General features: G+C 45.9%; 1 protein-coding gene across 5 annotated transcripts in view; it reads left to right on the forward strand.

Annotated features, from left to right (window-relative positions):
• Nucleotides 1-23305, forward strand: part of COL23A1 (collagen type XXIII alpha 1 chain) — a 352669-nt gene that overhangs the window by 287194 nt on the left and 42170 nt on the right. For 4 of the 5 annotated variants that reach the window (XM_032629193.1, XM_032629194.1, XM_032629191.1 and 1 more), the window contains exons 4-5: nucleotides 18909-18916; nucleotides 20491-20517. In XM_032629193.1, coding sequence (XP_032485084.1) covers nucleotides 18909-18916; nucleotides 20491-20517 — 35 coding nt within the window. The remainder of the gene's footprint in view (nucleotides 1-18908; nucleotides 18917-20490; nucleotides 20518-23305) is intronic. The other variant, XM_032629192.1, reaches the window with a different exon arrangement.

Here is a 23305-nt window from a genome sequence, read left to right on the forward strand (position 1 = left end):
CAAAGAAATCTATAGCCAGAAGAACTATACTTGAAAAGTGAAGAAGAAATTGAGACATGCCCAAGTAAACAAAAATGAAGAGAATTCATCACTAGCATCCTGCTCTACAAGAAATACTGAAGGGACTCCTTCAGCATGAAATTAAAGGACACTAGACAGCAATTTAAATCCACACACAGAAATAAAGAGCTTCAGTGAGGTAACTACACAGGTAAATATGAAAGACAGTATAAATGTCTTTATTTTTTTTAATTTCTGGCTACACCCTTGCTTAGTTCCCCAACCAGGGATCGAACACACACCCCCTGCAGGGGAAGCACAGAGTCTTAACCACTGGACGACCAGGGAAGTCCCAAAATATATATATATATATATTTAATTTTATTTTATTAATTTTTTTACACAGCAGGTTCTTATTAGTCATCAATTTTATACACATCAGTGTATACATGTCAATCCCAATCACCCGATTCATCACATCACCATCCCCAACCCCCCGCCGCTTCCCCCCATTGGTGTCCATACGTTTGTTCTCTGAGACAGATCTGTGTCTCAATTTCTGCCCTGCAAACTGGTTCATCTGTACCATTTTTCTAGGTTCCACATATATTCGTTAATATACGATATTTGTTTTTCTCTTTCTGACTTACTTCACTCTATATGACAATCTCTAGATACATCCACGTCTCAACAAATGACCCAATTTCATTCCTTTTTATGGCTAATATTCTATTGTATATATGTACCACATCTTCTTTATCCATTCATCTGTCGATGGGCATTTAGGTTGCTTCCATGACCTGGCTATTGTAAATAGTGCTGCAATGAACATTGGGGTGCATGTGTCTTTTTGAATTATGGTTTTCTCTGGGTATATGCCCAGTAGTGGGATTGCTGGATCATATGGTAATTCTCTTTTTAGTTTTTTAAGAAACCTCCCTACTGTTCTCCATAGTGGCTGTATCAATTTACATTCCCACCAACAGTGCAAGAGGGTTCCCTTTTCTCCACACCCTCTCCAGCATTAGCTGTTTGTAGACTTTCTGATGATGCCCATTATAACTGGTGTGAGGTGATACCTCATTGTAGTTTTGATTTGCATTTCTCTAATAATTAGTGATGTTGAGCAGCTTTTCATATGCTTCTTGGCCATATGTGTGTCTTCTTTGGAGAAATGACTACGTCTTCTGCCCATTTTTGGATTGGGTTGTTTGTTTCTTTAATATTGAGCTGCATGAACTGTTTATATATTTTGGAGATTAGTCCTTTTTCTGTTGATTCATTTGCAAATATTTTCTCCCATTCTGAGGGTTGTCTTTTCGTCTCGTTTATGGTTTCCTTTGCTGTGCAAAAGCTTTGAAGTTTCATTAGGCCCCATTTGTTTATTTTTGTTTTTATTTCCATTACTCTAGGAGGTGGATCAAAAAGGATCTTGCTGTGATTTATGTGAAAGAGTGTTCTTCCTATGTTTTCCTCTAAGCGTTTTATAGTGTCCAGTCTTACATTTAGGTCTCTAATCCATTTTGAGTTTATTTTTTTGTATGGTGTTAGGGAGTGTTCTAATTTCATTCTTTTACATGTAGCTGTCCAGTTTTCCCAGTACCACTTATTGAAGAGACTGTCTTTTCTCCATTGTATATCCTTGCCTTCTTTGTCATAGATTAGTTGACCATAGGTGCATGGGTTTATCTCTGGGCTTTCAATCTTGTTGCATTGATCTATGTTTCTGTTTTTGTGCCAGTACCATATTGTCTTGATTACTGTAGCTCTGTAGTATAGTCTGAAGTCAGGGAGGCTGATTCCTTCAGCTCTCTTTTTCTTCCTCAAGACTGCTTTGGCTATTCAGGGTCTTTTGTGTCTCCATACAAATTTTAAGATTTTTTGTTCTAGTTCCGTAAAAAATGCCATTGGTAATTTGATAGGGATTGCATTGAATCTGTAGATTGCTTTGGGTAGTATAGTCATTTTCACAATATTGATTCTTCCAATCCAAGAACATGGTATATCACTCCATCTGTTGGTATCATCTTTAATTTCTTTCATCAATGTCTTATACTTTTCTGCATACAGGTCTTTTGTCTCCCTAGATAGGTTTATTCCTAGGCATTTTATGCTTTTTGTTACAATGGTAAATGGGAGTGTTTCCTTAATTTCTCTTTCTGATCTTTCATTGTTAGTGTACAGGAAGGACAAGAGATTTCTGTGCATTAATTTTGTATCCTGTTACTTTACCAAATTCATTGATTAGCTCTAGTAGTTTTCTGGTGGCATCTTTAGGATTCTCTATGTATAGTATCATGTCATCTGCAAACAGTGACATTTTTACTTCTTCTTTTCCAATTTGTATTCCTTTTATTTCTTTTTCTTCTCTGATTGCCATGACTAGGACTTCCAAATCTATGTTGAATAATAGTGGTGAGAGGGGACATCCTTGTCTTATTCCTGATCTTAGAGGAAATGCTTTCAGTTTTTCACCATTGAGAATGTTGTTTGCTGTGGGTTTGTTCGTGTATGGTCTTTATTATGTTGAGGTAGATTCTATGCCCACTTTCTGGAGAGTTTTTATCATAAATGGGTGTTGAATTTTGTCAAAAGCTTTTTCTGCATCTATTGAGATGATCATATGGTTTTTCTTCTTCAGTTTGTGAATATGGTGTATCACATTGATTGATTTGCGTATATTGAAGAATCCTTGCATCCCTGGGATAAATCCCACTTGATCATGTGGTATGATCCTTTTAATGTGTTGTTGGATTCTGTTTGCTAGTATTTTGTTGACGATTTTTTCATCTATATTCCTCAGTGATATTGGTCTGTAATTTTCTTTTTTTGCAGTATCTTTGTCTGGTTTTGCTCTCAGGGTGATGGTGGCCTCATAGAAAGAGTTTCAGAGTGTTCCTTCCTCCGCAGTTTTTTGGAAGAGTTTGAGAAGGATGGGTGTTAGCTCTTCTCTAAATGTTTGATAGAATTCACCTGTGAAGCCATCTGGTCCTGGACTTCTGTTTGTTGGAAGATTTTTAATCACAGTTTCAATTTCATTACTTGTAATTGGTCTGTTCATATTTTCTATTCCTTCCTGGTTCAGTCTTGGAAGGTTATACCTTTCTAAGAATTTGTCCATTTCTTCCAGGTTGTCCATTTTATTGGCATAGAGTTGCTTGTAGTAGTCTCTTAGGATGCTTTGTATTTCTGCAGTGTCAGTTGTTACTTCTCCCTTTTCATTTCTAAGTTTATTGATTTGAGTCCGCTCCCTCTTTTTCTTGATGAGTCTGTCTAATGGTTTATCAATTTTGTTTGTCTTCTCAAAGAACCAGCTTTTATAGCTTCCCTGGTGGCGCAGTGGTTGAGAGTCCGCCTGCCGATGCAGGGGACACGCGTTCGTGCCCCGGTCCGGGAAGATCCCACATGCCGCAGAGTGGCTGGGCCTGTGAGCCATGGCCGCTGAGCCTGCACGTCCGGAGCCTGTGCTCCGGACCAAAAAACCAAAAACCAGCTTTTAGTTTTATTGATCTTTGCTGTTTTCTTTGTTTCTATTTCATTTACTGCTGCTCTGATCTTTATGATTTCTTTCCTTCTGCTAACTTTGGGTTTTGTTTGTTCTTCTTTCTCTAGTTCCTTTAGGTGTAAGGTTAGATTGTTTGTTTGAGATTTTTCTTGTTTCTAGAGGTAGGCTTGTATAACTATAAACTTCCCTCTTCGAGCTGTTTTCGCTGCATCCCATAGGTTTTGGATCATCGTGTTTTCATTGTTATTTGTCTCTAGGTATTTTTTGATTTCCTCTTTGATTTCTTCAGTGATCTCTTGGTTATTCAGTAACGTATTGTTTAGCCTCCATGTGTTTGTGTTTTTTACGTTTTTTCCATGTTATTCATTTCTAATCTCATAGCGTTGTGGTCAGATAAGATGTTTGATATGATTTCAATTTTCTTAAATTTACTGAGGCTCAGGCTTCTCTGGTGGCACAGTGGTTGAGAGTCCACCTGCTGATGCAGGGGACATGGGTTCGCGCCCCAGTCCGGGAAGATCCCACATGCTGCGGAGCGGCTAGGCCCATGAGCCATGGTGGCTGAGCCTGAGCGTCTGGAGCCTGTGCTCCACAATGGGAGAAGCCACAACAGTGAGAGGCCCATGTACAGAAAAAAAAAAAATTTTACTGAGGCTTAATCTGTGACCCAAGATGTCATCTATCCTGGAGAGTGTTCCATGTGCACTTGAGAAGAAAGTGTAATCTGCTGTTTTTGGATGGAATGTCCTATAAATATCAATTAAATCTATCTGGTCTTTTGTGTCATTTAAAGCTTCTGTTTCCTTATTTATTTTCATTCTGGATGATCTGTCCATTGGTGTAAATGAGGTGTTAAAGTCCCCCACTATTATTGTGTTACTGTTGATTTCCTCTTTTATAGCTGTTAGCAGTTGCCTTATGTATTTAGGTGCTCCTATGTTGGGTGCATATATATTTATAATTGTTTTATCTTCTTGGATTGATCCCTTGATCATTATGTAGTGTCCTTCCTTGTCTCTTGTAACATTCTTTATTCTAAAGTCTATTTTATCGGATATGAGTATTGCTACTCCAGCTTTCTTTTGATTTCCATTTGCATGGAATATCTTTTTCCATCCCCTCACTTTCAGCCTGTATGTGTCCCTAGGTCTGAAGTGGGTCTCTTTTAGACAACATATATATGGGTCTTGTTTTTGTATCCATTCAGCGAGCCTGTGTCTTTTGGTTGGAGCATTTAAGCCATTCACATTTAAGGTAATTATCGATATGTATGTTCCTATGACCATTTTCTTAATTGTTTTGGGGGTTTTTTTGTAGGTCCTTTTCTTCTCTTGTGTTTCCCACCTAGAGAAGTTCCTTTAGCATTTTTTGTAGAGCTGGTTTGGTGGTGCTGAATTCTCTTAGCTTTTGCTTGTCTGTAAAGCTTTTGATTTCTCCATCAAATCTGAATGAGATCCTTGCTGGGTAGATTAATCTTGGTTGTAGGTTCTTCCCTTTCAGCACTTTAAGTATATCATGCCACTCCCTTCTGGTTTGTAGAGTTTCTGCTGAGAAATCAGCTCTTAACCTTATGGGAGTTCCCTTATATGTTATTTGTCATTTTTCCCTTGCTGCTTTCAATAATTTTTCTTTGTCTTTAATTTTTGCCGATTTGATTACTATGTGTCTCAGCGTGCTTCTCCTTGGGTTTATCCTGTATGGGGCTCTCTGCACTTCCTGGACTTGTGTGGCTATTTCCTTTCCCATGTTAGGGAAGTTTCCGACTATAATCTCTTCAAATATTTTCTCTGGTCCTTTCTCTCTCTCTTCTCCTTCTGGGACCCCTATAATGCGAATGTTGTTGCATGTAATGTTGTCCCAGAGGTCTCTTAGGCTGTCTTCATTTCTTTTCATTCTTTTTTCTTTATTCTGTTCCACAGCAGTGAATTCCACCATTCTGTCTTCCAGGTCACTTATCCGTTCTTCTGCCTCAGTTATTCTGCTATTGGTTCCTTCTAGTGTAGTTTTCATTTCAGTTATTGTATTGTTCATTGCTGTTTGTTTGTTCTTTAATTCTTCTAGGTCTTTTTTAAACATTTCTTGCATCTTTTCGATCTTTGCCTCCATTCTTTTTCTGAGCTCCTAGATTATCTTCACTATCATTATTCTGAATCTTTTTCTGGAAGGTTCCCTATCTTCACTTCATTTATCTTTTTTTCTGGGGTTTTTTCTTGTTCCTTCATCTGGTGCATAGCCCTCTGCCTTTCATCTTGTCTATCTTTCTGTGAATGTGGTTTTTGTTCCACAGGCTGCAGGATTGTAGTTCTTGCATCTGCTGTCTGCCCTCTGGTGGATGAGGCTTATCTAAGAGGCTTGTGCAAGTTGCCTGATGGGAGGGACTGGTGTTGGGTAGAGCTGGCTGTTGCTCTGGTGGACAGAGCTCAGTAAAACTTTAATCCACTTGACTGCTGATGGGTGGGGCTGGGTTCCCTCCCTGTTGATTGTTTGGCCTGAGGTAACCCAACACTGGAGCCTACCTGGGCTCTTTTGTGGGTCTAATGGCGGACTCTGGGAGGGCTCACGCCAAAGAGCAATTCCCAGAACCTCTGCTGCCAGTGTCCTTGTCCTCACTGTGAGCCACAGCCACCCCCCGCCTCTGCAGGAGACCCTCCAACAATAGCAGCTGCGTCTGGTTCAGTCTCCTATTGGGTCACTGCTCCTTCCCCTGGGTCCCGATGCACACACTACTTTGTGTGTGCCCTCCAAGAGTGGAGGCTCTGTTTCCCCCAGTCCTGTCGAAGTCCTGCAGTCAAATCCCACTAGCCTTCAAAGTCTGATTCTCTAGGAATTTCTCCTACCATTGCCGGACCCCCAGGTTCGGAAGCCTGACGTGGGGCTCAGAACCTTCACTCCAGTGGGTGGACTTCTGTGGTATAAGTGTTACGGGATTTGATTTTACTGTGATTGCGCCCCTCCTACCATCTCATTATGGCTTTTCCTTTGTCTTTGGATGTGGTGTATCTTTTTTGGTGAGTTCCAGTGTCTTCCTGTCAATGATTTTCCAGCAGCTCATTGTGATTCTGGTGTTCTCGCAAGAGGGAGTGAGAGCACATCGTTCTACTCCGCCATCTTGGTTCAGGGCCAAAATGTGTATTTATTTGTAACTCTTTTCTCTCTTCTGAGTTAAAGTCAATTGCATAGAGCAATTTTGATAAAACTGTGTTGATGGGCTTATAATGTATAAAACAGTAATTTATGACAATAATAGTACTAAGAAGAGATAACAACAGAGCTATATTGGAACAAAGTATTTGTATACAACTGAAAGTAAATTGCTATTAATCCAAACCAGGTTATTTTAAATTAAGATGCTAATTATAAACCCCTGGGCAACGACTGAGAAAATAACTCCAAAAAATATAAGAGAAATAAGGAATTAAAATGGTACACTACAGGGGGAGGGATAAATTGGAAGATTGGGATTGACATATACTCACTACTATACATAAAATAGGTAACTAATAAGTACCTACTGTATAGCACAGGGAACTCTACTCAATACCCTGTAATGGCCTATATGGGAAAACAATCTAAAAAAGAATGGATATATGTATTTGTATAACAGATTCACTTTGCTGTACACCTAAAACTAACACAACATTGTAAATCAACTATGTTCCAATAAAAAAGTTTTTAAATGTTACACTAGAAAAGATCTAGTTAACAAAAAAAGAAGGAGTAATCGAGTAATAGAGGAATAAAAAAGGTATAAGACATATAGAAATTAAATTCCAAATTGGCACACATAAATCCTACCTTCTGAGCAATTACATTAAATGTAAATGGATTTTTAAAACCCCAAATAGCCAAAGCAATTCTGAGAAAGAAGAACAAAGCAGAAGGCATCATACTTCCTAATTTCTAGCTGTACTATAAGGCTATAGTAATAAACAGACACATAGACAAATGGAACAGAATCAAGAGCCCAGAAATAAACCCACAAACAGTGCACAATGTTTCCAATTTCTTTACTTCCTTACTAACACTTGTCTTTTTTTTTTCTGTTTTTAAATAGTAGCCATTCTGATAGATGTGAGGCGATATCTCATTGTGGTTTTGATTTGCATTTCCCTAATAATTAATAATGTTGAATGTCTTTTGGATTATGCTATTTATTTATTTACTTACACAAAGAATCCACAAAAAATTTATTGGAGCTCATGAAGATGTTTAGCAAGATTGCATGCTACAAGAGCAATATACAAAAATCAATCATATTTCTATACACTAGCAATGAAGAACTCTTAATGAAATTAAGAAAGCAGTTTCGGGCTTCCCTGGTGGCGCAGTGGTTGGGAGTCCGCCTGCCGATGCAGGGGACACGGGTTCGTGCCCCGGTCCGGGAGGATCCCGCGTGCCGCGGAGCGGCTGGGCCCGTGAGCCATGGCCGCTGAGCCTCCACGTCCGGAGCCTGTGCTCTGTAATGGGAAAGGCCGCGGCGGTGAGAGGCCCGGGTACTGCAAAATACATAAATAAATAAATAAAGGAGGAAAGTTTTAAAAAAAAAAAAAAAAAAGAAAGCAGTTTCACTTATAAAAGCTTGGAAAATAATAAAAATATTTAAGGATAAATTTAACAAAATAAGTGTAAGACTTGTATAGTGAAAACTATAAAATATTGTTGAAAGAAGACCTAATTGAGTGGTAAGACATCCATATTCATGGATTGGAAGACAATACAATGTTAATATGGCAATATTCCACAAATTAATTTATAGTTTCAATGCAATCTATATTAAAATCCCACTTGGATTTTTTTTTTAGAAATTGCAAATTGGTTCTCAAATTTATATGGAAATGCAAAGAATCCAAAATAGTCTAAACACCTTGAAAGAGTAGAACAAAGGTAAAGGCCTCATGCTTCCCAATTTTAAAACTTATACAAAGCTTCAGTAATCAAGATAGTATGGTACTGGAATAAAGATAGACAAATAGATCAACAGAACAGAATTGAGATTCCAGAAATAACTCCTTACTTTTACCATCAAATTTCTTTTACAAGAATGCCAAGACAATTCAATAGCGGTAGGACTACTAAATGCAAAAGAATGAAGTTGGACTCCTTCCTCCTATGATACACAAAAAATAGCTCAAAATGTATCATAGACCTAAATGTAAGAGGTAAAATTGTAAGTCCTTATAAGAAAACATCACCTCTTCATGACCTTGGATTAAGCAATGGTTTTTCAGATGTGACACCTAAATCACAGTGACAAAAAAATAAATTGGACTTTACCAAAATAAAAATTCCTTAGAGAGTTTCAGCAGTAGAGTTGAACCGGCAATGAACTTGAAGATAGATGGATAGAGAGTATGCAATATAAAGAACACAGAAAAAATGGAATGAAGAAAAATAAACCAAGCCTCAGAGAAATGTAGGACACCTTCAAGCACACTAACATATGTACAATGGGGGTGCTAGAAGGACAGGAAAAGAGAGGGGAGCATTAAAAAGTTTTGAAGAAATAATGGATGAAAGCTTTCCAAATTTGCTGAAAACATTAATCCACATATCCAAGAAGCTCAATGATCTATAAGTAAGATAAATGCAGAGATACAGACCCAGACACATTACAGTAAAATGCTGAAAGTCAAAGACAAAGAGGAAATCTTGAAAGCAGCAAGAGAGAAATCACTCATCCATACAAGGGAACCCCAATAAGATTAACAGCTGACTTCCCACCAGAAATAATGGAGGCCAGAAGGCAGTGGGATGACCTGACCTAGTCAAAGGACTAAAAGAACCTAGAATCTTATGTCCAGTAAAACTCTCTTTCAAAAATGAAGGGTAAACAAAATTACATAATGATGATGGTTGCACAATTCTGTGAATATACCAAAAATCATTGAAGTTTATACTTTTAAAAGAGTGAATTTCATGGTATGTGAATTAATCTCAATAGAACTAGTTTTTTTGAGGTTTTTTTAATCCAATGAGTTTACTTTTCACTTAGGCTTCTAATCAGCACCACTGTCTACCCTGCAGTGTCTGAGTAGGGTGATTGCCAGAGCAAACCTCCATGCCAAGGCTGGCCAACTTGACCCGGAATTCCAGGGATATAGCCTTGTACCTGAGAGTCATCACAGCCAAAATGCTGGAGGCCCATCTGAGGTGCTGTTTCAAAAGGAGACTCTTCAAACCTGTTGTGTAGTCAGGGTTTGTTCGGCAACATGAAGCCAAACAATGGAAAGCCACCATCTGTGTTTCTCTTCTTTCTGCATGTGTGTGTGTGTGTCTGCACAGAATGCGTGTGTGCATTAGAAACAGAGAAAGAGAAAGAATGCTATACTGTGATTGCAGCCAGCATTGGGTTTTGGTGCCTCCTGTGTGCCACCTTTGTCCCAGGCACTTTACATATACACAATATCTTACTCAATCTTCATAGCAGTCCAGAGAGGCAGGGATTGTTACTCCCCACGTTTCCCAGAAGCAGACTTTGCATCAGAGAGAACAGGCACTTGCTCAAGGTCTAGAGCTCATCAGCTGGAGAGCCAGGTTCTAAGGCCTCAACACTCCCTGGCAGTATCGGCCTGATTAAATCCAGGGCCTGAGGCCTGACCTAAGTGTCGGGCTCGCTGACTCAGTATTGGCTCTGGATTTGCTAACCTCTAAGCCTTATTTCATCTACCAGCAAACTCAGTTGAAAAGCCTCGGCCTACTCTGCTCCACTGGGGAAACCCCAGAGAAGCATGGCTGAAGGTCATTTCCTCATGGGTGAGTGGGTTTCCAAGGGTCAAGAGCCAGGATCCTGTAACCCAAGCTGGCTGAGTGGGAAGAGGCAGAGGGCTAGATCTGAGCCAGGGCCTGTTGGGAAGATCAGGGAGCAGGCACAGTGGAGTCAGGAGTCCAGGCAGAGCCCAAGAGGGGCAGGTGTGGGCTGTGAGCAGGGACAATGACCCCAGCAGCCTCAGGCACTAAGGCCAGCCCCCAGCTCCAAGAGTGCAGGCTGCAAACTAGCCAGGCTGTGGGAATTCTTCCCAGTTTGCTCTTCCAGGAATATAGGCTTTGGGAAACACTCAGGAAAAGATCATCCCCAGAAGGACTAAGAGCTCTAGGGAGGCATTGTAGGCCCCAGACCCTCCACCCACTTCTGCTTACCTGTCAACTAGCAGCTCATGCACCCTCCGAACCTTGAGGTGTGAGAGGATTGGCTCCCAGTTTGGGAAACGCTGTCCCTGTCGGGCCACATCAGTTCAGTTAAAGAGGATCCAGAATCATTGAACCCCCTACTCCCTCAGACCCATTTTATTTATCTTCCAAGTCATCTGGCTCTTATTTAATTGCTCCCACATTCCTGACAGCAAAGGCAGCAGATCCAGCCAGTGCCTGGAACACATGCTTGAAAGCTGTGTGCAGAATGGGGCGGGCCATGGCCAGACCACCACGTGGCCTCCTGGAGGCCCTGAAGCCAGCCTTACTTTCTAAGCAGGGAACCCCTAGACAACCTGAGCCAAGCCGTCTGTCCCACGTGTCACTCTTGGCTGGCCAGCAAGTCCATATCCGGAGGCTTCCGGCAGCCACAGCACAAACCCTGTATAGCCGGCCCTCTGTACTTGCAGGTCCCACATCCATGGATTCAAATAACCACGTATAAGAATTTTGTTTTAATTTCCAGAAGGTTCCAAAAAGCAAAACTTGAATTTGCTGTGCACCAGCTAGTATTTACATTGTGTGAGGTATTATAAGTAATCTAGAAATGATTTAAAATATACAGGGGATTGTATAGGTTATATGCAAATATAACCATTTTATACAAGGGATTTGAGCATCCTTGGATTTGGGTATCCTGGGGAGTCATGGAACCGATTTCCCAGAAACCAAGGGCTCAGCACTCCTTCCCTTCTCCCCTCTCGTCCATTCAGCACGAATTTACGAAGTGCTTGTGCCTGCCTGGCCCTGTTCTAGGCCTCGGGGAAGCAGCGGGAAGCCAGGCACAAAGGGCCCCAGCTCTCAGGGAACTGCCTTACTGGTGGGGCTGACAGAAAATAAAACATAAGTAAGTGGACTTCAGGAGTAAAGAGTGATATGTGCTTGGAAGGAAATAGCAGCCAGCTGTGATGGAAACAAGTGCGTGAGAAGGGTGAGGAGATGTCTTCAGTTTCAGGGTCATGAAGGCAGTCACAAAGGGGAGTGTGAATGTCCTGGGGCAGAAGAGGGCTTGCCCCTTGGGGAACTGAGAGAGACAAGTGGGACCCAGTGCTTAGCCGAGGCTGATGGAGCAAGGAGCAGGGCCACATGGGAGTGCTGTGCCTCCTGAGAGTCTGGATGTTATTCCACTTAAATGGGAAGCCCTGGAAAGGGGTGGGCATCTTTAAAAGGCCCCGCTGGTTGGTGGGGTTGAGGTGCCAAGAAGAAGGAGGCTGTAATGATGGTGCCAATGCCAAGTGATGGTGACTGGTGATACGGTGCCAGCAGGGCTCAAGAGAGGTGGTGGCTTGGTGTGTTTTAGAATCTCTTAGATGGGCTAGATGTGTCCTGTCCCACCAGTGATGGGATCAGTCTCTGGAATGCTGCCATTCCCACTCTGAACACCCCTCTGGGGACAGTGGAAGGTGGAAGGTTTGGGGTCCCACAGCGCTGCTTCCATCCTGAACTGCTCCCCACTAGCTAGGTGACCTCAGACATGCCACGCACCCTCCCGGAGACCTCAGGGGACACTCGGTGAATGTCAGAGCTCTTTCTGCCAAAATAGTTTGCACTTTGTTAGGCTTGAAGTCAAGCTGCCTGGGTCAGGCCTGGGTTCAGCAGGACGTGACCCTGGGCGTGGTAACCTTTCTGAGCCTCAGTTTCCTCATCTGTAAAATGTGCTGGTGAGGTTGCAGCAGGGGTTAAATGAAAGCTGATGGTGGAATTCCCAGTGGATGATGAGCCCTAAGTGAGTGATGGTTACTCTTGCAGCTCCTCCTTCATCTCCTGAGCTGCACCTCACACCAGGCCCCGGGCTCCACTCTCAGGACCCCAGGTCCTCAGAATGAAAATCGCAGTCTGAGCTTTCTTGGAGAGAGCTTGGAAGTGAGTGTGAGGAAAGGCAGGAAAAGCTGAAGGACCAGACAGAAACACAGAGCTTACTCCAGCTGTTTTCAAGTTAAAGTTTATTGCCTTGTCTGACTTGGTAGCTATACACGTGTATCCAACGGCATCAAAGAGTCCATGGTGAAAAGTCAGTCTCCCCTGCCACTGCTGTCCTCCCACCATCCCGTTCCCCTACTCGGAAGTAACTTGATGACCACATTCTTCTCTCCACACCCACAGATGTTCCATGTTTATACAAACAAAAGTCTACCAATTTTTTAGCACAAATGGCTGCCAATTAAAAGACATGCCTTTTTAAAAATGTAACAATATGCCTGGGAGATTATTCCATATCAGAAATACAGAACTACTTTAATCTTTTTCACAGCTGCATAGTATCCCATTTAGATAAGCCTCCCATCCCTTCTTTCCCCCCCCCACCCCCGGTACACGGGCCTCTAACTGTTGTGGCCTCTCCCGTTGCAGAGCACAGGCTCCAGACGCGCAGGCTCAGCGGCCATGGCTCACGGGCCCAGGCGCTCCACAGCATGTGGGATCTTCCCGGACCGGGGCACGAACCCGTGTCCCCTGCATCGGCAGGCAGACTCCCAACCACTGCGCCACCAGGGAAGCCCCATCCCTTCTTCTAAGCAATTCCACTTGTACTGTTTCTAATGTCTTTATCATCTCAATTAGTTCTACAATGAGTATTCTTATACACCTGTCATATATTTGTTAATATATCTATGGAATACATTTCTAGAGCAGTTGGCACAAAATTTTTTAATCTTAATTAGTATTGCCAAATCACTCTCTGTAGAGAATGTACCAATTTATCCTTTCAACCAATGTGTGAGGTGACTGTCCTCACTTCCCTTGATATAAGTCATCAGATTTTTTTCACTCATTCTAATCTGATATGATGATAGTTTTAATTTTCATTTCTTTTATTGTGAATGAAGATTTCCTTTTGTTTTGCAACCTAAAGGGCTGTATTTTATGTGTACTCTCTATTCATATCTTTTGACCATTTTTCTATTTGATTGTTGATGTTTTTAGAGTTGATTTGTAGGAGCACTTTTATATCAAGGTATCTAGCCTTTGTGACATGAGTCAGAAATATGTTTCCACTCTGGCTTTTGACTTTGTTGACAGTGCTTTCTGCCTTGCAGACATTTTTGTTTTTGTATGGTTGGATCAGACTTTATGTCATAGCTTCTAGATTATGAACTGTACTTGGGAAAGTTTGCCCCTCACCATGGTTAGAAAGGAAATTTTCCTCTAGGATTTTTATGAATTTTTTGAAGCATGTAAATCTTTGATCCTCTTGGAATTTATCGTGGTTCATGAGGAGGTATGAATCCAACTTGACTTTGTCCTGATAACCACCGGCCTGCCCACCACCCTCTATTAATAACAGCTCTCATCCAGCAGTTCGAGGGACTCAGGCATAGGGGCAAGGGCAGATCACAGCATAGATGGAGCTTTGGATTTGAGCCTCTGTCCTAAGAACAATGGGAAAGTGAGGAGTGGTGGGACAGGAGTGCCATGATCAGATTTGCATCTAGCCTCCGAATGGAGACTGGAGAGCATTGGGCCAGCATACTGGAAGCCATCTCTGATCCCAGGCACATCCCTTTCACTGCTCTTGGGTTTCAGCTCCTGGGTCTCCAGCCCTCTCTCCAACACCACTTCTGGGTGAACTCCTAGGGATCTTGATATCCGCATAGAAGCCCCTCATACCCTCGGCCTCTCACACCTCACTCGTGACTGACGGCCTCAGTTCCTACTTCACTGGCACAGTTGGAGCAGTTGGAAGAAAACTTCCACAAACCCCACCTGCACGGCCACACACCTGCATGCACTGCCTCCCTGCTTATTGCCACAGACGGACTATCTAGGTTCCTGAGCACAGCCAGTGCCACCTCTTATGCCAGGGCCAGTCCTTCTCGCCTCCTCAGGGGCATCACTCCAGGAATCCCCCTTTCTCCAACATATCGAGTCTTCCCCTTCCAGCTGATTGTGCAAACATGCTGCTGTGCCTCTCATCCTGAAGAAATCCCTTCTCTGGACTCCACGCCACCAAAGCAACTACTCCATCTTTTCTCCCCTTTGCAGCAGAACTCCTAGAAAGCTCTCACTGTCCACATTCCTCCCCTCCCCTTCCCATCAGATGTCCACTCCTGTCACCCTTCCTGTCTGTGGCCTCTGCATTGCTAGGTCCAGCCATCAGGTCTCAGTCCTCACCTCACGTGACTGTCAGCACTGATCAGCATGGGGATTATGCCATCCCCCTTGATGCACTCCCTCCACTCAGCTTCCAGGACTTCCTTCTCTTTCGCACCCCCTTCTAACTGTTGGAGTGCCCCCGAGGGCCAGGGGTGCACAGCTGAGCTCTTGATACTTCCAGCCAAACCTGCCAACCTACAGTCTCCCCACCTCTGTTGATGGCAACAACAGCATCCTTTCAGTCACTCAAGCCAAAATCTTCCTTGATTCATGTCTCTTCGACTCCACAGTCTAGAGAAATCCTCTTGGCTCTACCTGCAGAATCAATCCAGAATTCAGCCACTTCCACCCCCTACACCGCTTCCACTGGCTGCAAGCCACCATCACCTCTCCCCTACATCACTGCAATAGCTGCCCCACATGGTATGACCCTTTTAAAACATAAACCAGGTCATATTATCTCTGCTCAAAATCCTGCAAGGGATCCCATCTCAGAAAGAAGATAAAGTCCTACAAATCACCTACAAGGCCCCCCCAATCTGCCTCCCAGCACTAATAGTGCCCCTTACCCTGCTCTGCTGCCTGTCTCTTTCCATGACACTATCGCCTTCCAGGTGATGTACTGTTTATTATGTTTATTGTATCTCAGCTGTCCTCTCACTAGAAGAGGACAGGGATGCTTAGGACAGGGATGTTTGTCACTTTCACTGCTGTATCCCACTTTCCCAGAACAGCATTTAGAACAGTAGGCACTCAGTGAGTGTCTGTGGGACAAGTGAAGAGGGTGATGAGTGAAGAAGCTATTGCAAGTCAGGAGGTGCTGGTAACATGGATGAGGTTGTGGTATTGGGGAGAGACCCAAGGGGATGGGCTTCAGAGCAACAAACAGTGGATGTGCCAATAGAGCATGTCGAGAAGGACTCCTCATTTCCCCGTTCACCAGCTGGGCAGGAGGGGATGCCATCCACAGAGACCAGGAGCTGGAGAGGAGCACATTTGTGGGCAGAAGATTGTGAGTGGGACTGTGCATCCCTGCTTGAGGAATCATGGGATTATTCAAGGGGAAATCAAGCAGGCAGCTCAAAAAGGGAGCCTGAGCCTCAAGGCATGGTCAGGACTGGAGATCTACATTTGGGACACTTCCACCTATTGTAGCCATGAGCATGGAAGAGCTCCTTGGGAAAGATGGAGAGAGGAGACTGATGAGCAGGGAACTGAAAAGAAGAAAGCTTAGACTTGATCCCTGAGGAGCCTTGGCATGTGAGGCTGGGAGAGGAGACTGAGTCAGCTGAATAGCCAGGGAGGTGGGAGGACGTGTCTGTCATCTTGGAAGCCAAAGGAGGAGAGCACTTGTAGAAGGAGGGAGAAGGTGAGTCCAAGGAGGAGAAGAAATCCTGTCAGGCTTATTGATTGGAGGAGGTCGTTGGAGACATGGTGAGTGCCATTTTGGTGGAAGGATAGGAATGGAATCCAAACCGTAGGGTCATGAGGTGAGTGGAAGGTGAGTGAGAGGAGACCCCCTCCTTCCAGCAGTGCAGCTGTGAGGGAGAGAGGAGCTGGGGCAGGAACAGAGGAGGGCGTGGAACAAAGGATGGTTTCTCGTGTTCAGAGCTGTGGGGAAGGATCTGCTTGAAGGGCAGGCTTGACCAGGGGAGCTTGGGGGCGGCAGGGTCCCAAAAGGAGGAGGCGGGTCAGCTCCTCTGAGTTGTCAATGAAAATAATCAATAAACAATCTATAAAAGGAATAGAAAAGAGTTTTACTTGAGCCAAACTGAGGAGTATAGCCCAGAAGCCAGCCTCACAGATAACTCTGAGAAACTGCTCTAGAGAAGCATGGTTTTCAGCACAGTTTTATGTCTTGTCAGAACAAAGAACCACAAACAAGTCAGGGATACATTCCTTCAAGGTTTCAAAAAAACAGATCAGCAAGTACACAGTGAGTCAGTATGGCTTTGGCACCTGGGAAGGGAATCTTATCATGAAAGGAGTACCAGCATTGGCGTCCCAGGAAGGGAGGCATTTAATCTTTATTTTTAACATAGACATTCTTTACTTCTGGTCAATGTGCCCTTTTCTTTAATAATTAAAGCAGGTGTACAGTGTATGTTTGATAGGCCACAAACAGGATGTTTTAGTTAGCAGAAAATCCAAGTTAACTCATGTATAAGCCAGAATGACTTCCCCATACCTCAATATGTGAACATTTCTTCTATCAGAGTTAACCTGAGGGGCACGGAGCAGAGGCCAGGCACAGGTGCAGGTACAGGCAGGTGTGGGCATGTGGCATCAGAAAGGCAATGGCGAGTCCATCTGGTGGCTTTTATCTTTTTTGTAAAACAAGAGAGCAGGCTGAAAGAGAGATGCCAGCTGTACGGATGTCCACGTGGCCTACAACCTGCCTGGCCCCTAGCCTAGGCTTAGGGAACACACAGCCCACTCCCCCACCACGTTACGTTCTCAGGCATTAGCACCATCATGCATTAGTTTCTCAAGCGAAAAATCATTATCTCTTCTCTCTCCTTCCTCTATGCCTGATGCACCTCTCCACTCATCCTCCACCATTAAATCCATGAGCAAGTAAGTCCTGTCTGTCCTCACTGATAAGTACCATCTGACTCACTTCTCTTCATCTCCACTGCCAGCCCCCAAGTCCAGGCCACTGTCACCTACAGGGGGACAACTGCAACCCATCCTCATGCCCACTCACACTCCCTCAAATCACTCCTCTGTGCAGAACTCTTCAGTGGCCGCCACTGTCCTTCAAATCACGCTCCGCTGGACAATGACGTGGAAACGAGATGCTGTGGTCTGGCTGGCTTGCCTTCTCCCCAGGCCCTCCTCTGCTGCAGCCCGCTCAGTTTCGCCTGGACCCTAGACACCCAGTGACCTTGGCGTGTTCAGAGCCTTTCCCTCCTAGCCACGCGCTTCCCTCCCTGTTCCTCTCCCCGATAACTATTCCTCACCCTCTGAACTCAGCCTAGCCTCCCGACCTGAGTCGGCCCAGTCTGGCTCTGGCCCCTCATTACGTGCTGGGAGCTTCCTGTGCTTCCTCCTTGTGTCGTTGTTTTCTTAAGTATTGATCCATCCAAGGAAAATTCTGTGAGTCAGAGATCTTGCCTTTCACCACTGGTCCCATTAACCTGCACCCAGTGGCGATCCGTAAATATGTGTGGGCTGGCTGACTGCCGAGGGCCGCCTCCCTGTGCTGGCTTCACTCTCCAGACTGAGGTCTGAGGCCTGCCAGGAGAGAGCAGAGGAGTCACTCGTTTGGCAGCAACATGGCTTTAGTGGAAAATGTGTAGGATTTAAGAGTCGGGAGATTTCCTTCGGGGATAAATTCCACCCCTAACCAACTATGTGGCCTTAGACCAGTCATTTGTTTCTCTCTGAGCTTCTGTGTGGTCATCTGTCACATGGGTATGTTCATCATACCTCAAAGATTGTTGAGAAGGCCAAATGCTGTCATAGATGTGCAATATGGTTTGCACACTCTAAGGTGAGGAACACCTGAGTGTTCTCCATGGGGCAAGTCTCAGCTTACTGCACCAGCCTTCCCTGCAGCAGCCACCTGTGCTTCCAGACCTGCCCCCTTCAAATCCCCCATGTGCAGCCAGGCTCGGCACCGCTAACCCTGGAGCTGGGCTATGGGCCCCCAACCCCCCTACATGTCAGCTTCAGCCACACACTCACACATCCAGTGCACCTAGGAGTATTCTCACCTCCACCCAGAATGTTTTCTTTCTCAAGTCTCTCCCTTTCCATAGAAATGAACCAACCCCTAGTGAGTTCCAAAATTTGTTCTTCAAGCAGGAACAGGTCTGATTCCTACACTGCCTGCCAGAACCCAACACGGATGGGCCGCAAGCAAGAAGCAGCAGCAGCCTCATGTAATGCATGCAGGAACCAAAACTTGCTGGATTGTCTTTACCAGGCACACGCTCACCCAGCCACTCCAAGGACAGAGCACTCCCTCTGCCCTGCCACTTGGCTTTGGGGCCAATGACAGCATCAAAGCCTTGCTAGGAGGGGTGGCCAGGAGCTGTGTGAGAGAGTGACCGGCCTGGGCGAGGGGACCCTCTCTCCCTTTGATGCTGACTGTGGCTTCTCTGCTTGTGTTTTGCAGGTCCTCCCGTAAGTGTCCTGGATTATGCTCTCTGCTCCTGAAAGATAAGACATTTTGTTTTCTCTCTGTGTAACACTTTCATGAAAATAATATTTGATTAGAGTGGTCTGTCCTTAAAATTAAATTCAGTCCCAGACAGGGGCCATATTTTTTTGTGATTTGTAGATGAATGCAAGCACAGGATTCCATGGGCTTGACTTGCCCAGTGAAGCATCCTGTGACTGTTTTCCCTGCAAGAGAGCTGACATGAGCCTGGCTGCTCCTCACCAAATCTCTGGCTCAGCTTGATGCACAGCAATGCAAGCACCGTGCCCATATTTCCTAAATGTTCAGCCGCAGTTGATCTGTGTAAACATTTTCGTCTCACGTGCTTTGGCAGAAAGAGCTTTGGAGTCAGGCAGTTATGCCAGGAATATGCTGGGCCTGACCACTAGATCCTGGGGTCCGTTTTCCTTCTTTGCCAAAATATTTGACTCTCTGGGTTGGGCAACAGGGACCTTGAGAGAACAGCTGGCCAGTGAAGGTGCTGAGTTTGAGAAGCGTGTGATTGGTGCCCAATCCACAGCAGCCCCGGAAATCCCATTCCTTCTCCAAGACACGTGACAAGTCTGCCTTTGATTCATCTTGGCAGTTTTTCAGAGCCTGATAAATCCTGATGAATTAATTCAAAAAGCACATGGACAGTCCTCTTGAGCCAAAATTAACCTTCTAAAGGAATTCCTTTCAGATGAGCAGCTTCGTTTTACTTCCACTTACCATGATTCATTTCCCAATTAGCACCCTTCAGAATCTGGACCTCTTGATGCATGTAGCAGCACCACATTGAGCCAGAAAGTGAGAATGTCTAGATTTATGGGCTACGAGCAGTTTTTCACAGTTGGGTCATTCCTGACTGTCACATGGAGGCTAGCCTGCGTGAACTTGCCGAAGTGTGTAATGCAGAGGGCTATGGAGAAAATTTGGTTTTTTGTGTTTTTTTTTTTAAACTTGGCTGTTAAAACGACTAAGTGGATTAAACAAATGCAGAATTCTCAAGCTGCAACCTGAGATGGATACCAATGTATGGGACACTGGCGGGACAGCCACTGCTCCGAGCACATGGGGTCAGAGAAGCATCCAGTAGCAGTAAAGGTGCCCCCATATCTCTGGTTTCCAAGGCTGTCTTCCTCAGGTCACCCCATCCCAGTGGCAACAGACAGGAAACCCATATCCTGCTCACTAGGCCCCAGATCAGGCCCCATTTAAGGAGCATTTTCCATGGTAACTGTGATGCCACCCTCCAGAAGCCCACAATCCCACAAGGTCCTTGCCATGTGCCTTGGCTGACGTGGGGAGGACACATGTGGTATGTGCCCTGGGGGCCCCTCCAGCCTGGCCCTATGAGGTGAGGAATGGGTGCGCCATCCCCCAAACCCACTGGAGCCTTGCATCCCCCAGCTTGAAAGAGTCAGTTACCAGCCAGCAGCCTCTGCTGCAAACCCTGCAGATATTGGGGGGATATGGGGCCCTGACTGAGTTCTAAGTGTTGCCATATGGTTTTCTGCCGAAAGTCTAATTATTAATGACGTATTAATTACCACAGGGGCAATCAGGACGAGATGGCTACCCGGTAATTTGCCATATATTTTTTTGCTCTCTTTGCCCTTTACTCTCAAGCCAGTATTCTTCCTCTGTGCCTTTATTTACCTGTCTGCACTCCTCTCCTCCTCCTCCTCTGCTCCTCAGTGGCTGTGGTCTCTCTGTGGAGGGAGTAGCGTTAGCTCTGTGAAGATGCAGGATGTGCAGATCTGCAGGGCCCTGGCCTGGAGGGAACTGTCTGCAGCTCTAGCTGCCTTGCAGACAAATCAAATAGCCTCCAAGAAAGAGTCTCATTGGCGTGCTGAGTCCACCCAACACTGCTCTTCCTGGCCAGTGTGTCAGCCCTGAGCCCAGGGTCCAGCCCTTGGCTGTGGAGTGAGTGCCCACCTGTGGGCATGGCTGCCAGACTCTTTCCAGTGGACAGAAGACTCCCTGTCCCAGCCCACCATGTCCTGTCACCACTCGAGAACGAGAGACTGGTTAGTTCCAGTTTGGCCTTTTTGGTGTCGTTACTTCTCAGATCTTTTACAACTAAACCTAAAAGTTAGCTTATGCTTGGAATGGATTTCCCAGCCTGGGCTGAGTGAGCACCACGACAGAAGCAAGGTGAAATATGGCTGTGCCACTGTCCAGTCCTGCACGGAGATTAAGGCCCATGATAGCAGCATGCAGAAGTCCTGATAAAGAAAGAGCAGAGGGTAAGCCTGGTGAAGGAGAGCATGGCAGGACCATGCTGTTGGGAGATTTGTTCTGTGCCGCAGGCCAGGAGGATTCAGGGAGGGAAATGTTGATGGATTCAGAGGACGCTCTAGTGGCCAGCTCTGTCCAGAGTCAGGATTGGCTGGCAGTGGAGGGCGGGGTCAGGGGGTGGGTGTCCCCAGTCTTGCAGGAGCCACCTTCCCAGAAGGCTGTGGAGGGCCGTCCAGCCCTGAGCATCAGGGAGACCTGGGCATGGATTCCAACCCTGCTGCCTCCTAGCTGGGTGACCTTGGGGAAGGCTCTGGCGTTCTCTGAGCTTTAGTTTCCTGTTCTGTGAAATGGGGTCATGCAAGGCCTCCCTAACAGCACTGGAGTTGGGATTAATTAAGACTGAGGAGGTGATGGCTACACAAAATGGGTCACAAACCCAGCCTACAATTCTTGGTGGAAACTTTGGGGGGCATTTACCTCATGTCTCGAGTGGTCTGTGCTCCACCCACCCAGGCAGCCAGGGCAGCTCCCCCCAGCAGCAAGCAGCCCAGCCCCTCAGACCAGAAACATCCTGCTCTGTGTGGGGTAAGAACGAAATGCGAAGCCGGCCATGATCCACCTTCACCCCACAGGAGCACACAGGGGATCAGGGCACCGCCACCTCCCAGCAGCCTTTCCTGATTGGCCCACATTCCTAGACATGGCAGCTAGAGTCTTGGGGAACCACAGGCTTTTGCTGGAACATTTCAGCCTCGTGTCCTGGGCCTGCTCGCTTCACTAGCTCAGGAGCATTGGAAACATCCTGACAGAACCACTCCTGGGATTACCTAGTTACCTTTTATACTCCAGGGTTACTCTTGATTGTAGGTGCCCGTGTCCAAAGGGGAGTGGGTGGTGTCTGGGTGAGTGGATTTCTTCCCTCTTGCGCATTGTTGTCTCCTCTGAGCACACATGACCCAGGCTGTGAGCATCGGAGAGGCTGCTGGCTGATTGTGGGAATCATTTTCCTCGGGCGAGGGTCAGGGGACTCCAGACCAGATGCCAGGGGTCCAGTCTACCTCCCACAGAGCTTCTTCCCCTCTGCCACCATCCCTGCCCTTCCTGCAGGACGCAGCAGGCTGGGGGGTGGCCAGCAGGCTCTGTGGGTGATGAGTAGGAGTCCTCCTTCAGAGTTAGGCAGCTGGGAATTGAATCCCCTCACAAGCTGTGAAGCTGGGGGCAAGACCCTCAGCAGCCCTAAAATCTGTTTCCTTCCATGTGAAGAAGAGAGCTGGGATTTAGGTAAAGTGAGGTCACAGCAAATGGTGGTCAGGTGACTAAGGCCATTACAGGGCTGTCAGGGAATTAAGCCTGGTGTTTAGTGTATGAGGTTTTTGGCACTGAGCCTGGGTCAGAGACAGGGCTCTGTGAATTTGGGGTGGGGAGGCCAAGGGAGGGATGTGCATGCAGTGTGTCCACCTGGTATGAAGTTGGGAGCTTTCTGGGAAGGGAGCAGGTTAGGGCCCAGCAAGCCTTCCCCACTGCCCGTTTGCAGACAGCGCTGGCAGCCCATGCCCTTGGCCCCTTAAGCTTCTCATCACTTGGCAGCCCTGAGAAGGTTGGGCCCGGTGAGGGGTGAGGAGAAGCTGGTATCATACCCACAATTACCCCAGGGCTGGGTTGCCCCTTTTCCTGAGGTCGCCCACCCCAGTTTGCATGCAACTCCACTTCCACACAGATCTGGGCATCTTCCCTGACTGGGCTGGCCTTGCCTGCTGCTGAGTTCAAGGTGTTTGTGCCTCCAGTGCCAGGAGCCAGCCGACTCACCCAGCTGTGTGCCTCCGAGCACCCTTGTTCCCTCAGGCCGCACAGGCTGTCCCTTCGGTAGAGGGATACAGGGTGGAAGTGACACTCCGCCTGGCTTTCCCCAAAGGAGGGAAGCAGGCCCATGTGGGCAGGTGGAGGTTGGGAGGGAATTCTGTGGGCTCGGGGCGCCCATGTGTTTTAAGCTGAAATTCAGCTCTCTCAGCCTGTGGAGGGCCTGGCTCCCAGCCCAAGCTCTGCTGACAGACGGGTCCATGTGCTCATCCCAGGGTTAGGGCAACCCCTGCAGCACGAGGGGCCTGGCCACCTGAGAGGCACCTCGTGTA

Source organism: Phocoena sinus, chromosome 3 (assembly GCF_008692025.1).
Source record: "Phocoena sinus isolate mPhoSin1 chromosome 3, mPhoSin1.pri, whole genome shotgun sequence".
In the NCBI taxonomy this organism is placed as follows: domain Eukaryota; kingdom Metazoa; phylum Chordata; class Mammalia; order Artiodactyla; family Phocoenidae; genus Phocoena; species Phocoena sinus.